Source organism: Pelecanus crispus, chromosome 2 (genome assembly GCF_030463565.1).
Source record: "Pelecanus crispus isolate bPelCri1 chromosome 2, bPelCri1.pri, whole genome shotgun sequence".
NCBI classification, from domain to species: domain Eukaryota; kingdom Metazoa; phylum Chordata; class Aves; order Pelecaniformes; family Pelecanidae; genus Pelecanus; species Pelecanus crispus.
In genome coordinates this window covers 302,559-318,555 of record NC_134644.1, presented here as the reverse complement: position 1 = coordinate 318,555, position 15,997 = coordinate 302,559, and the positions used below count along the sequence as shown (strand labels likewise).

At 53.5% G+C, this 15,997-nt stretch overlaps 1 protein-coding gene across 2 annotated transcripts in view; it reads left to right on the top strand.

Annotated features, from left to right (window-relative positions):
• Positions 1-15,997, top strand: part of AGAP3 (ArfGAP with GTPase domain, ankyrin repeat and PH domain 3) — a 148,952-nt gene that overhangs the window by 119,022 nt on the left and 13,933 nt on the right. For both annotated transcript variants that reach the window (XM_075704778.1, XM_075704777.1), the window contains exons 12-13: positions 8,620-8,793; positions 13,409-13,570. In XM_075704778.1, coding sequence (XP_075560893.1) covers positions 8,620-8,793; positions 13,409-13,570 — 336 coding nt within the window. The remainder of the gene's footprint in view (positions 1-8,619; positions 8,794-13,408; positions 13,571-15,997) is intronic.

Genomic DNA, 15,997 nt, shown 5'->3' with positions numbered 1-15,997 from the left:
CATGGAGGCTCTACATAACATGCAAATAAAAATTATGGATTTAGTATCTGAAGCTCATTTCCCAGCTCACCTTTCTCCTCCTTGGCTAGTTTCAGGAGCCTACATTATCATGGTTGCACAAGGGGATACAGAAAAGGTAACCAGCGGAGTTAAAGACAGTGGAAAGGGTTTTTTCAAGTTTATTAGGAACTAATGAATCCTAAAACCAGCATTCATTCATTACTGTAAGGAAATAGTAGAATGGTTAATAAAGAAAAAAAAAGAGAAGTGTTTAGTGAAGGCTTCTGTTTGGTGTCTGGGAAGAGGCAAGATGGTATATCTTATCATAGAATGATGAATTCTTCATATTCCAACTGTAATTAGGAAGCATATTAAACAGCAGGTAGGAGATTTAGACATGTTTGAATCAGCAAGTCTGAATTCTTTAATTCAGGAATTCTAGAAGATGTGGTCAAGGTCTTTGTGGAGTGTTGATGGTGACTGTCAGTTTTGGCATGGAGAGGACTTCTAGAGGGCTGAAGTTCATGGGTTTCATGTGTCCACAATATGAGAATGAAACCAATAGATTGGAAAGGACTCAGAGAATAGCTGTAAAAACAATTAAACGCTTGCAGAATGCACCTGGTAGTGACAGATTCAAGGAGCTCGATTTGTTTAGTTTATCGGAGAAAAGGTTAAGAGATTATTTTAACGCCATCTGTAAATACCTATATAGGAACAAAAATTTGGTAATAGGGAGCTCTTTATCAGATAAAAATATACCACGATCCAATGACTGGTAGGTGAAGCAAGACAATTCAGACTAGAAATAAGGCACAAATTTCAACAGTGAGGGTAATTAACCACTGGAACTACTTATCAAGAGTTGCTGTGATTTCTCTGTCACTGACAATATTCTAATCAAGATTAGAAGATTTTCTAAAAGATATGTTGTAGTTCAGACAGGAGTAAATTAGTGGAAGACCTATGGTGTAATTTTATGCTGTGCAGAAAAGATCAGACAATCAGAGGGCTCCTTCTGATTCCCTGTCCAGGTGTGCTGTTGCTTGCTCTCCTGGCAGATTTGCCTCTTCCCCACACAACTCCAGCCACCCTTCCTTCGCGGTGGAGCTGCATGGTGAGTGGACAAGGCAGGCTCTGTGGGCTCTGCGTGGGTGCTTGGTGTGGGCAGAGCTCAGGCTGGAGAAGCACTGAGGTTCCCAGGCTGTGGGCGTGCTCTTGGTGCCCGAGGGTTTTGGGGGCAGCCATCGCTGCAGCACCTGTTCACAGGCTTCTCTGGTTTGCTGGGGTTCTCCTAACTCTGTTTATAGAGTCAGCCACCAGAGATGAGTCTGGTGTGTCAGCTTGAGATGCCTTGGCTAATCTCATGTGCCCCTGAGTTTTGGCTGGGAGATGGGAGTATAAAACGGTAACCGTGTCATGGTCAGCTTTTCCTGTCCTGCTGCCCGCAGCTTGGTTTTCCAGTCCTTCCAGAGGTGTCTGGACTACGCAAAGCTGTTTCTCTTGACAGTTCGTATCCACCATGGATTAGCTTTGGTAGGAGCTAGGGTGTTACATAGTCACTTAGCACATGCATATGTCCAAAAATGTGCTCTCCAAATGCACTGCTAAGGAAGGAGGGAGATTCCCCTGTGTCAGAGCATCTGTGAGGCCCGGTGAAAGGCAGTGGCTCCCACTGTGTGCAAGCTGGCAGATCCTGACGGCCTTGCTAAGAAGCAGGGCTGGGAAACCTCAGTTGCCTGCAGTCTGGATCAGTGATTTCGCACAGACATTCGCTGTTAGCAGAGCTGGGGAGGACATCTGTCGTTCCAGAACGTGGCCCGCCGTGCTTGTGGGGCTGTATAGGTGCTCGGCATCGTTGCCACCTCCCGAGGAGAACCTGGGAGTTGATGTCTTTCAAATGACGTGTCTCCACCCTGGTGCTTCTGGTTGATAAGAGCTAGCCTGTGGTTTTTGGCCTTGTTACTGGTAGGGATTGTTGAAGAGGAAAGAACCGAGTGTGTCCAGCAAAACAGCATGCAGTGCTTGGTTCAGAAAACCAACCTGACAGAGACTCTTCTGGCTCCAGACCTGCTGCAGGGGTGGGGGCGGCTCTGGGAAAGGCATCTGCGGGGTGCTCCCAGGACAGCTGCATTCCTGCATACATGGCAGCTGACTGCCCATTGATGGAGAGTGGTAAATTATGTCTCTACCAGCAGGGATTTCACAGGCAGTCAGCTTAACCAGGCTCATTGGCTCTCATCTCCCCTCAAGAACCAGTTGGTTTTTCGGAACTGAGGAGTTTCCCACCAGCTGGAGGTGGGTACCCGTCCAGCCTGCTCCACACAGCGTCTTGGAGTCCAGAGCAGCCGCGGCTGCCCCACGCGCACGGCTTTTGGGGAGGCTTTGGGACGTGCTCTGGCTGCGGACACCAGCAGAGTCCTTGAGAGTCATTACAATAAGGTGACTTGCAGTAATTCTAATTTTTATTTGGAATACATGATGATCAGTTGGCAACAAGTACTTTAAAGTTTTGGTTAACGGGTAGTTGTAACTGATGACTCTTTGGGACATGGTTTGGCAGGTAGCGAATAGCACTAATCTGCAGCATGCTATTGGCCTACTGCAGTACAAGAGAAAACAGGGTTTGCTGTATGCCAGGGTGTCCTCACTGGGGGTCCTGGGCTGACCTCCATCCCCATCTCGCGCCATACGGCCAGCAGTCTCTGCTGCAACATAGCGTGGAGGCAGCGTCCCTCTTCCTGTGCTGGAGCAAGGCCTGGCACTTCAGAGAAAAGACCTGTGCTGTCCCTGGCTGTAAAACAAGGGGAAATTCCCAAACTGCTGTCCAGCTCATGCCTCTTTAAAATTCAGCACACCCAAGTTCCCCCCAACAAACCCTGTTTCTTCCACGTTGTAAGGACCTGGTAGCAGCCACCCACCTGCCCCAGCAGAGCAGTACTGAGGTGGGGACGGACAGTCAGTGGATCCTCGCAAAAACGTAACTGCAGGCAATTATCTATCCCTGCCCTTAGCTCTGCAGGGCCTCGAGGAAGTCACGGGGTGCAGATGGTGGGGGACCTGTCCCTTCATGTTTCTGGGAGGCAGAAGAACATAGAAGCAGTCTTAGCTGAGATGAGGTATCCAGCCAGCCTCCTGCCTGCTCTGAAAACACCTGCCACCACTGCCTCAGCCTGGGCTAGTGGTGGCTTCATACACGGATAAAGAGCATGTTGGGGTAGTCCAGCTGAGAAACGATGGAAGCCTGAAGAACTGAGGCCAAGCTGTATCAACAGGATGAGGCCCAGTCTCCTGCTCAGGCAAAAATGATGACTCCATCCATGAGTAATTATGCCATGCCAGAACATAGCTCCAGTGAAGGAACCAAGAGAGAAGCTCGCTCCAGACAGCAGCGACTGGTTCAGAAGTCTGCACCTTTGGTTTCCATGGGATTTGCAAACTTCTCAAAGTGTTTCCTCTGCTACCAGCTCACTTTGCCGTGTACGACTTCTGATCATCACATCCAACCAAGCCATCCTGACTGCAGTAGTGTAGTTGGTGTGCAGAAGCACAGGCAGAGCAGCATTTAGCTGCCATCTGGCCATTCTCCTGTTGACCGCATTTTTATGTTGAACAAATACAGCAAGAGACAGCTCTTCCTTTGGGTTATCACCAGGCAGGGGTCTGAGGCTGTGAAGACATTTTTGTGTTGCAGTCTGCTGTGTGCATTGGCCAAAGGAGGATGAGCCTTCAGGACCCTATCGCCTTTCTCAGGTTGAAACAGCAGTATTCCTGGGCTGACAGCATCAAACGCAGCAAAGAGATTAGCCCAGGACCATAATCACAGGTATCTGTCCTTTGTCTCCTGGTGCACCGAGCGTATCCATCTGTGCTGCTGAAACAGTCTCTCTTCTGTGTCCTGGCCAGACTGCAGACACTCAGCACCCAGGACATGCATCGAGGAGATCTGGCTTCACTGGGAGCTTGCTCAGAAGTGGGTGTCGGATGCTGGTGGTAGGAGGTAGAGCTGATGTGTCACAGCTTGGTTTCTTCAGTGCTGGTCAAGTTATTGTATGTTCAGACAAGAGAAGTAGTCCTTTCCTGAATGAAGTTGTCAAGGTTGTAGGTATTTCTATTTTACTCCTACTAAAAAAGTATGTGACTTAGCATGTCCATACACTTTGTGTTGCTATTACTGTCGGTCTGCCAGTAGTCCAGGATGGCAGGCTGTAGGATGTGGGCAGGTAGGCTAATAGGATTAGTAGGAATGGAAAGTCACCTTTGTTTTCTGCACCTGTTTCACCTTGAATTAGTTTTTTTCAAGGTGGTAGGTTGTGCATGAGGATCTAGGTGACGTATCACACCAGCTTTGTGCAGAAAGCGTGCGTGCTTCCCAGTTACGCAAGACATGCCTCATCTTGCACACGTGGGATCACGATTGACTTAAGCTCATCACGCACATGTGGGATCACATTCCAGTTTCCAGCCTCGCTGGTGGTGTGGTTCAGTGATGCTGTGACAAGGCACTACTTGCAGAATTCCTCCTCCTCTGGTGTTCCCAGTTAGGAGCCCCAGCCTAGTGCAGACATTCTTGTCATTGGGATGCGATCCAAATCTCAGGGAAAAGAGTACGTGCTTTCCCAGGATTTTCTGAATCAGGCCCATTAGTTCCAGAGTACATGTCTTTGCATTTTGTACTACATAAATTTTGTTGTGGTTTTGGTAGCTCACTTCTCAAAATCATCTAGTCCTGCATGACATCATCACCAAAATACTGGCAGTGCTTCAAACTTAATGTCACCAGGAAATTTCACCAGAACCCATGTATTATTTTGCCAATTGCTGTTGAAAATAGTAAATTTGTCCAAAGTTTCGAGGGAGTGACTCCACAAACTATCTCCTTCCTAACTGATGGTACCCCTTTTTGCTAACGCACCTTTATGCAGTTCTCTGTGCATCCACACCTTAATGAAGAATTTCCAGTTTGCTTTGATTCATGTGTTTACTGAAGCCAGGCTGCCGCACACGACGCTTAGAAAAATGACGTTCTGTTTTTAGGTCATTTTCTATTTACTGCCATGTCATCAGTTAGGCTTTACTTAAAAAAGCATCACGAGGCCTTGCCTGCTGGTGAGGTCACACTAACATGTCTACATGAATCTCTTTTTTGGGTCTTGAGGAAATAGTGACTGGGAGAGCTTTGCTTGAGGGACTGTAGGCAGGGCCAGGGTTCAGTTCAGAGTTCAGTTCCTGGAGGCTTCGGCACAGGCAGTTCGTATTTTACATGTAGCCTTTTATTCACCTTTCACTTTACTTGCCTGATTTTAAGGGAACATGCCCAGCAGCTGGCAGTGGTGTCACTTCCAAAGGGACGCAATTCCTGAGGGCTCTAGCCTTGTTGGAACCACCTTGCAGATCCCTGGGACAAGCTGGAGTTGCGCAGCTGAGAGGTCCGTGAGCCAAGCACGTGGCCGGGCGGTGAGGGCGTTTGCCTGCAGCTGGGTGACTCCAGGCAGCTGGTGTAAAGTGCAGGGAGCTCCTGGAGGGACTGCAGAGCCTGATAGAAGCTGTTCCTGGAAGTCACAGCAGCACCGTTTCATTTTAAATTGAAATTTTCAAATTGGCACCGCTTCTTCATGGCATGCGCTGCTGCCAAGGTAGGCGTCAGATCTGGGGGGGCTGGTGCTGGGCACCTGTGTGGGGTCGGCTGGTCACCGTGGGCATGCAGTGTGGGCTCTGAGCGCGTGTCTGCGGCTTTCCCAAGCGGGTCGTCTTCTGCACACGCTTGACATCCTGCAGGCCCGGTGCGGGTCACACCACAGCTGTGGCCGCCTGCCCCGGCAGCGTGGTGTTCTCCCAGGGTGGCCGCCGGCAAGCGAGCGGGGCTGCAGGGCAGGCTCTCACGGTGCCTGGGGTGGCTGCTCTGGCAGTCTGACCACAGCAGCCTGCCTTCCCTGCTGCCAGCACTTGTTCCCGCTGCCCGGCCTCACACTCCACGCGGTGCCAGAAAACTGAGGGGGCAGGTTTGGAGGGTGCCTTGGCCACGGCAGAACGGCATGTCCCCGACTCTGGTCAAGGCGGGGGCACTTAGGTGTTTGTGGCAGCCCATGCTGCTCCTCAGAGGAGTGATGGAAGGGCACGTGCCTGCAGAACGGGGCTCCCAGCGCGTCTGGGGTGGAGGTGCAAGGGGCAAACCTGGGCGCCCTGGGCTCTGCAGGACTTTCGCCGCTGCTGAGGAGCTTCTCCCAGGCATGCTGCACTCCTGCTTGCCTCCCTCTCCTCCACGGCTGTGGCGATAGACACGTGCTGTGTGCGCAGCCCGGCGCGGGGCTGGCAGGCACCGCCTGAGCTCTGGGCTCAGCCCGTCCCATCCCATCCTGTCCCGGCCCAGCAGCGCAGTTCCCAGGACCCAGCTCTTCCCAGTCCTGGGAGAGCAGCGTTGTCCCTGCTCCAGTGGCAGCAGGCTCCCTCCCACGAGGAGGCAAGAGGAGATGGATGCGGCAGTCAGGAGCAGAGCGCCAGCTAATTACCCTTCCGAGTGTGTCTTGTAAATTAAGGGCTAATTAGAGGCAAAGTCAGTGTCATGGTTTTACACGTGTTTCTGTGGCGCTGAACAAGGGGAGGGAGGGGGAGCGTGCAGCAGCCGGGCTGGAGGCGGAGGAGCTGGTGGCTCTGCTGCTCGTGCCCCTCGGGCAGGGGCCCTGGCAGCTCAGGGCTGCGCCGTGGCCCTGCGAGCTCTGTGTCGGCACTGCCGGGGCAGGCAGGATCTGCAGCAAGGCTTACGGATGACCCTACGCAGTGCAGCAGAGAAAGGGGGATTTTTGGTCCGGGGGGGGTACATGGAAGAGGAGGGTAGGAGGCACCCGCAGTGCTGGCGATGGATGAAAGGCGCTTGCGGACCGCAGGCATACCTGGTGCAGGGCTGATGGCCCACATCACCCCTCCGTTCAGCACACGCCTTGGACCCGCCTTTTGGGGGGGGGTGGATTTGGGCTTCTTGAGCTGCCGTTTCAGGCATCTGCAGCCTCAGGCAGCACTCAGGCACCAGTGACATTCAGATCACATTTCTTAGGTTTTCATGGAGACAGCAGGGACAGACACGTAACTTCATGTACAAATTCTGGGGCTCCACATGGGATTTTATGGGGCTGTGCTCTTTGTGGAGGGTGGCTGAGCACTGGAATAGGTTGTGCAGTCTCCCTCCTAGAGATACTCAAAACCTGTCCGGACACAGTCCACAGCAGCTGGCTCCGCGTGGCCCTGCTTGAGCAGCAGTTGGACACGATGCCCTCCAGAAGTCCCTTCCAGCCTTCGTGCTGGGATCCTGTGAGAACAAAATGAAGCTGGTTTTACACAGTGAAGGCACAGTCAGGCGAGCGGTCCTGGCTGTAGCAGATCTAGCTGGGGACCTGCTCCTGCCAGTGTCCATCTGCTCTCCAGCCTGCTTCTGTGAAAGGATCCCACTTACAAACCAGTCCCATGACACAAGTTGCTCGGTTTCTCTTAGCCCGGCTCCCTGCGTGGCTGCGGATGGTCGGCTCTGGCGGGGCTGGGGCAAGCGTATGGGCCAGGCTGTGTGGACGTGCATCTCATAAGCTGGGTGCACTGCGGCTGGAGCTGTTCAGTGTGCCCTGCCCTCACCCATGGCCAGAAGGGCTGGTGTGGGAGTCCCAGTTCAGCATCTGCGCCTCCAGGCACAGAAGGAGCAAAAGGTAGCTTCAGAGTAGGGAAAGGGACCCGTTGCTCACCCCCAAGCTCCCAGAGCACTTGCTGTACAGTGGCTGGAGCTGAATGCCCTAAGGGAAGGGGTAGGAAAGTGCTTGTAGTGGACCAGGTGTAGAGTAATCCCTCAGGGGCAGCATCGTTCTCCTTAACAGATTGCCTGCAGCCTTGAACAGCAAGATTTTTGCTCCCTGTCAGAGCTGCTCTGTTTGCTATTCTGGAAATTTTGGATATTCTTGTAATCCAGAAACATTTGACCCATTTTGAATCTCTGAGTGATCCTGTCTTCTATGATGGCCTCTAGTCCCAAAAACACTCCTTTGCTGGGGGGTTCAAGGTCTGGGCTCAGCTCAGGGGGTTTCCAGCTAGTGGGAGGAGGCTTTTGCACCCACAATCCCCACCTTGCAGACATCTGTTCACCCGCTTGTGCCTTTGACATCCTCCATGTGATTTTCCATTCAGTCCTAGCGCCTCCGACATGGTTGTGTTTCTTGGTAGGGACACGCAAGGAACGAAGTTAAAGAGTGAGGATGGGCACACTGGCTGTGGGGTGGGTTTGTGTTTGTCCGGGTGCCCGAGGCTATAGTGAAGATTATGAGCAGACTGTGAACTCCAGCTGCAAAATCTGGCTGGAGGGGCAAGTGATGTGCCAGGATGCCTAGCTGTGCATCCCGGGGTGCTACGCTGAAACACATCAAGCTGGGTGTCCCTCTGAGAAGTGTGTGCCGGGCAGTGCTCTTCTCAGCACCTTTGCGGGGGTGATGCACTGGCACTCCTTGGGAGAGGAGAGCTGAACAGAGCCTGTCCTCAGCGGGGCCGCCCGGCGGCATGTCGCATCAGGTACAGGACGGCTTTTCCTTCTTCCACCGTGCTTCAGAGCAGCAGTTGGTTTGTGCTAAGTTCGTGTCTCTCTTGCAGGTGCTCCCCACTCCACCAGCAGTACCTCCTTGCACTCAGAGCGCTCCATCAGCGGCATCAACCTGGTGGGCTTCAGCTCAAAGCCAGATGGCATGCACCAGCGCTCCTACTCCGTCTCCAGCGCGGACCAGTGGAACGAGGCCGTGGCTATCCCTGGCAGCTGCCCTAACCCCTGTAAGTAGCGCTTCTGACCCCTCAGCTGCAGCAGGTGGGGAGATTTATTTTGGTGATGGGGCAGTCCTGAGCTCTGCCTGTGGCTGCGAGCCCAGAGTTTGCTCATGGGTGTCGGACGCAGCCTCTGGGGCCTTGTCAGGACTGTCCACCTTGGTGAGGGTCGGCTGGCAGTGTCCGAACAAGGGGGACAGGCTCTCCTGCCAGGCACGGTAAAGCAGTCTCCCTCCAGCCAAGGGGTGCTGCTGCGCAGCGGGGCTGTTCTGACCTCGCTCCTCCGCCTGCCCCGCTCTCGGCTCACTGTGCAAGGAGTAACCATTGCTTTCTCCTGTCTCTGCTCCTCGTCGGCACCTCCAGCTCCCAGATTTTGGGGCAGTTGAACGAATAGGAGTAATTCCTGTCTCTGGAGCACACACTGAGCGCAACCCGCCCCCTCCCCCCACGCTCACTCGCTCTCTGTGATGTTTCAGGACAGTTGAGTGAATTAAAATAATTCATACATTTCCCAACGTAGCCACTTTGCCGAATTGGAAAATAAATGCTTTTGTGCTGCATTCATCACTCCTTCGTTCCTGGCTCTGCCGCCGCACTAAAAAAGCAGTTAAATGCACATCAAGAGTGGAGGAGCCATTTCCATGCCTGCTCGCCCCTTGTAGTTCTCATTAGCGCAGCAGCCGCCCCCCCGCTCGGTCCCAGGGGCTTTTGCAGTTTAAAGAGAGCCTCTTTATGATCATTACCGGAGTCCGACTGTGCGGGCGCCATTTGCAGCTGAGGAGGCTCCTCATTTGTAACTGTGAAAAACTATCAATTTCAGCGCGCCTGATGCAGCGGCTCCATCATTGGCCCCATCAGCTCCCTGCTGGAAGCGAATTAATCAGACTGTTACTGCTGATGGGGCAGCGCAGGCGATGGGAGCGGAAGGGCGCAGCTCTGAGCATTAATGTGCCGGCAGCCCCCCCGCCCCTCGCCTCGGACACGGGGTGCAGCAGGGCAGCCTCCACTCCTCCAGCGCCAGAGAAAGCGGGGTGCGAAGGGGGACCGCCATTCCACGCACCGCTTTGGACACGGGCGCATCTGCTGGGATGCTGCGGGGCCGGTCCCCTGCACCGGGAGAGGGGTGTCCCCACCACAGGTAGCCCCTCGCCCTGCCCGCAGGAGCCATGCATGCAGGCAGCAGGAGCCTCCTGTGCCCAGTGCCGAGCGTGCCCCTGTGCACGCAGCAACGAGGTTTGTACGCGCTTGTGCAGGCGAGCAGACGGGCAGCACTGTGGTCGGCACACGCGTTGCCTTCGCACAGGTGAATTTTGTGTCACAGCCCTTCCGGACAGCGGCTGTCTGCCTGGATGGCTCCCTGCCCCAGGGACCATCGTGGCAGGTCTCGTCCTCCTCCCAGCAGCCCCGCTGCGGAGCCCAGGGGCCTGACGGGGCCATGCTGTGCATTTTGCCTGCCCTGCCTCTGGCCTGAGCATCACAGGAGAGCAAGCTGGCCCCTGCGCCTTGTCCACGGGAGGACCCTGCTGCACTTGCGGCCACCCGAAGCAGTCTACCTCTTTCATGCAAAGTAACCTGGAGACTGACACAAACAGGAGCTGAGATGCTGCTACTTCTCCCCGTGACATGGAGGGGTGAGGTGTCGACTCAGTGCTAATCGTGTGTCTCGAGCACTTGTCTGCTCTGCCCAGGTCCTGCTGCCCTGTGCTGGACCCGGAGCCCCGTGGGTCAGTCCTGCCTTGCCCTGCGCTGTGTTAGTGGTCCAGAGACATGTCACTGGGCCAGCTGTGCCGAAGGGTCCGCGGCGTACGAGGAGTGACCAGCCCGGCTGACCTGGGGGCCTCCTGCAGCAGCCTCGCAGTCTGTTGCCCAGCTCGCAGCTCGTGGCACCGTCATCGCTGCGCTGGTGGGGAAAGCGGCGATTTCGTACCTCCCAGCGTCTGCCTCCCATCGCAGAACCGCTCAGGGCTGTGGAGAAAGGGCTGGGGTAGGCAGAGCCCCTGGAGCAAACCCCTGGCCCTAGGGGGGCAATGAGCAGATCCCTGGGCTCCTGTCCTTGTTGGCTGGAGCAGCCCCGGGCTGCGCACACACCAGGCTGGCAGCTCCCCAGGCTGCGTACCTGCACGACCGGTGGCTGGCAGAAGTGGCTTCTCACGCGGCACAGCGTGCCAAACTGAACGGCACGTCCGCCCCTCCGCTGCAGGGCTGAGCTAAGCCAAAGCAAGCGTGCCTCGCACCCGCGCCTGAACCCCAGGCTGTGCCCCTGTGTCTGTGCAGCCCAGGTCTGAGTTCTCCACTGTGTTTCCAGCTCTAGACAGTGGGGCAGGGTAGGGAATATTTCTCTGCTCGGAGCACACTTGCAGGCATGTGCAGAGGGTGCAGGCTGCCCTCACGGCTCCTAGGGACGGGCTGCCTCCTCCGGTTGTGCCCTGGAGAGCACATGGAAGAGGGGTGGGACAGGCTGTACAGGTCACAACCTGCTCCAGCCCATTTTGTGTTTGTCCTTTACGGCAGGACCTCTGTGGCCCACCCGTAGGGAGCCAGGGGCTGCCCATAAGGCCAGCTGGTTTGGAGGGAGGAACAAGGAGGTCCTGCGTGTGCCTGCGGAAGGGTTCCCATGGTGAGACAGGGACCTGAAGTCCTTGGGTGGATCAGAGGAGCTCACTTCTGTCCTGCTGGGAGAAAAGGGGGAGAGCAAGCAATACCTGATCTTGTAGAGGGAGCGTGTTTGGTGCTCTGCCCCTGCCCCATTGCAGTCCCACCCCCATTCCACTGGGGGCCCTGGAAGCCCCCAGCTCTGGGGCTTTAGCTGCTGGGCAGTAAGAAGAGCAGGGACGTGGACGATCTCCGCTCTGCGGAGCTGGGGGTGTCAGGCTCACCACAGCCTGCAGCTGCGTTGGCGGGAGCTGCAGAATGGCACGAGCCCTCACACTGAGCCTGGAGAGGGGCAGGCTGCCAGCGCTGCATGGTTTGGCCCGGGGAGCCGTCTCGGTGAGCTGGTGGGCAGGAGAGGTAGGCTGGATGCACCGCGTGTAGCCTCCAACGAGAAAGTTCAGGTCCCCTGCGACATCCAGGCTGGGAGATGAAGGTGCCTCACACCTGCTCTAAGCATAGTCCTGTTGAACAGTATCAGTAATTTATATTTATAAAAATGAAGTCTGAATTTATTAGATTTATCTCTCTTAATTGTCAAGGGTGAACTATTTCCCTGTGGATAAATAGCAGTAGAAACACCCTACTAGTGTGTGTCAAATATTGCAGAAACCAGAGAGGGAAGAGCTCTGATGTATCCTCTCCCAGCCTTGTGAGGGGGACACAGGCTACACGCTGGACCCCTGCATGGGGCAGCTCCTGGCCACTGCCTGTAGCCCTCTCTGTCCCACTGCTGGATGTTTGTCTTGCCACACAGAGACAGACCAAGCCCCAGAGAGCCCATCTGACTGAACCGGGCTGAAAAGGGAGAGTAGAGGCTAGGCTGGAGCGGGAGAGGGGCTTGCCAAGTCACAGACAGTCCCCACTGCTGGAGGGTGCTGCCCTTCTTAGATGCTATAATTGCTTGCTTAATTTCAGGTGCCATGAAACATGGAAATTGGAGGTTGGGACTTGATTTGAGACACTGGGTTGTTGCAAAGAGGACAGCAAGCTGCCCAGGACAGAATCAGGCGGGGAGTGGAGCTGCCACACATGCCCTGTGGGTGGGTGGACACTGAAGAGGCAGGAGTGTATTTCGGAGAGGGTTAACAGTGCAGCGAGGGCTCCTGCGCCTCGTTGCCTTCCCCGGAGTCTGCATTTTTATGCTGATTGGAAGCCTGCGCTGTGTGTGCTGCTGAAATTGAATGTCAGGCTTTTGATTTTGTTGCTGGTCTCTAATGAAATTTGACATTTAATGGTGAGTGCAGCGGCAGCGTGTGTGTGTGTGATCGGAGCTTGATTAGCGCGCTCTAATTGACAGTAATTAGGCAGCTCCCTGATTGTTTCTAATTCTGCTATTAATTGTAAGGAACAGTATGATTGAGGATAAATTTGGTGCGTTGCTGCTGGGGATGCAGCTTCTTCAGCTCCGTATCGGAAGCCTATTGAGACCATCATGCTTAGGTTCCTAAGTGTGGCAACCCCAGCCACCTCGTCTGGCAGAGCGGTGCCGTGGGGGATTGATGCTTCTGCAGTGGCAGTGCAGATCCCGAGACCTGGATCTGCACCTGGGGGGCCCGAGAGCTCCTCCTGGGACTGTCCCTTCCCCAAATGCACGCATCGCCCTGTGAGGATGCTGCTGCTGAGCAGCAGGCACAGGGACGTGTGCTGAGGGCTTGGCATGTCAGGCTGCCCCCAGTGATGCTGCTGTGCTTGTCCGGCCACGTAGATCCCAGCGCTGTCTCTGCACCATCATCCCAGGTGAATCCCAGAGCCGAGCATGTCCAGCCTGACCCTGCCCAAGGAGCCTGAGCTGGAGCAGGTGTCGGAGCTGCCCCGTGCAATGGGGCTGAGCGCCGGTACTGTCCTTCTCATGAGGCTGTGCATTTTGAGCCAGGCAGAGCACCAGGGCTGCCTCCAGGACGTTTGGTTGTCTGTAGAAAGCGCAGACTGTCACTGTCTTGCTGTACATTACTTTCTTTATCTTTGTTCCCAGCTAACGGTACTGCCGATTCTCTCAGCTCCAGCCCGAACATTTCCAGCGCTGCCAGCCCGAAGCTGGAGCCGCCTCCATCACCGCATGCAAACAGGAAGAAGCATCGCCGGAAAAAGAGCACAGGGACGACTCGGCCTGATGGCCCCAGCACGGCAGCAGAAGGTAGGAAAGGTCTGCTGCCTGGGGGCAGCTCCGCCAGCTCAGCGCACCAGGCAGCGAGGAGTCCTGCCAGGGCTCGGTGGGGACCGGGGGCTTGGAGCGCTTCTCGTTCGGGCCGGCTTGTACTTAACAGAAAAGGGCAACCCACCCGCCTTGCTCTGCCCTTGATTTCTCACCTGCAGTGGAAGCAGGGCTGCCATCATGCCCGTGACTGCACATGCTATTAGTGGTAATAATAATTACTAACTGTATTAGCAGAGCTGAGAGCACACCGCATAGTTAAGGCGTGCTTAACCATGCATAAGGTGTACAGACACTTTCTACCGCAAGAAAGAACCTATTTCTGTTGCCTTGTAAATTTGCCAAACTTTCATCATTTAAAAGACCTATGCTGGCCATCTGCCTCAAAGTTTTGGAAAAGTTTTATCTACTTCAGGAAACCAGTTAAGATGTATACATTGCCTTGCCTGTTAAGAGCGCTGATGGTTTTTCTGTTGAGAAACTTTGGTCTCTCCACAGTTTCTGAAGACCCAAAGCTTGGCTGGGAGCCTGCAAGGCATAGGGAGGTGCATTTTGCTGTGAAAAGCCATCCAAATTTGTCCAGGTAGAGATTAACTTGGCAACCGTGTTCCCCAAAGCCTGCATCTATGGTTAGTGTCTGTAGAAAAAGTGATCCTCAGTCTTTAAGATTTAACTTTATCCTAGATTGTCCTGTCCCGCAGCACTCAATAAGCTTTTGTAGTAAACCAAAATAAAGATTTAATTCAGATAGCTAAAGCCAGGGGGGGAGGGGTTAAGTACAAGTCTTCGAAACGAATGGCTACTGTAAAACAAACCAGAAAATTTTATCCTGTACATTTGTTAGCCTGTACCTAAAAAAGCATGCACGGCTGTCCTGGCATCTTGCTCCAAATCACAGATCAGCCTGTAGACCAGCAGCCCAGGTTTCCCATGGCAGAACAGCTCTTCTTAAATTCCCCCTCTTAGAAACATTGTGGTGATGATCTGCATAGGAGCTCAGCAGTTCTGTTCAGTTTTTTCTGTTGCAGTTATCTTCATCTGAAAACCACTGAGTTTAGGAAGGACTTCCCCTTTGCAATGGTTGATTCAGGCATCTTGAGCATCATTTGAGTCTGTAATATACACTGGATGTCTCATGGAAAGCAAGAAGTATTATCTGCATTTGCATTTTGTTAAACAACTGATGTGTTCTTAGCTATGGGTATATGTTGACTCTTCAGACACGTTACTGCCCTTCCCCACATCAGCTCTTGGTTTGCAGTTCTCAATCCAGTACTTTGGCAAAAAGAGAAATGTATCCTTTATATGTCTGAAAAGTGGGATAACAAAGAGTAGAATGACTTTGCACCTATATGTGAGACTAAGAAAGCGCTCAAGTACTGTGTCCCATCCTGTAAATAATACTCCAAGAGAGTGTGGAAATACTGGAGAGAGTTGTAAAGAAGGTCCCAAAACTGGCTTGGGTCAGATGAACGTATTTATGATGTGGACATTAAGGTATTCAGCTTACTAGAATGAAGACTGAGACGCAAAGTACCGATGTTTTCAGTACTTCCAGAGAAAGAAGTCTGGTCCTGCAAGGCCGTTCAATAGCTGACAGGGGTGTGGGAAGGTGCAGAGGCTGGGATCTCAAGTTACACAAAAAAAGTGAATACAATTTCTTAGTGCAAAAGGTAATTAAATGTGGGAACACGTTTATTAAGCAGTAATGTGGACTAACTGCTGCTCAAAGTCTTAAAATTAAATAAGTTACTTTTCCACAAGACATTTGTGATCTGGCCCCTGGCAGAATTCCCTGCCCTCTGCACCCAGGTGGGCAGACCAGGTGATTGTCACCCTTCTTCTTGGGTGCCCAGTCCATGAATCTTTGAGCTATCCCAGTTTTTCTGGGAGTTTTTTCATAGGGCGTTTTTTTCAGACCCATGCTCACTCTTGCTGTCTTTCCCTGTTTGGCAGTATCCTTGGAAGGTGGAGTGACCGAGACTGCACATAGCAATGATGTGGTGCCACGTGATGTGTACGAGGGCATCAGAATATTTTCTGATATTCCCTGCCCTGGTCCTTGACCATGGTGGTGCGCTGGGCAGAGGTCTTGTGCTATCTGCAGTGATATCTAGGCCCTGTCTTGGGTTGATACAGTTAATTTAGAGCCCTGTCAGGTGTTGGAGTAATGTAATTTTTTCCTACAATGTGCATTACTTCGCATTTATCAACGTGGAACTTCATTTGCCAGTGAAGTGTCAGTTACCAAACTTCATTTGTCACTGCACAGACCTTGCACACAGTTGCTCCTCCTGCTGCCAGAAGCCTCTGGCACCAGAACCAGGAGCAGGAAAAATACGTCCCCAGTGAGCCGCGGTACTGCCACAGCTGGGACGTGGCAGCGGGCTGCTCAGCCTGCTCCAGTGC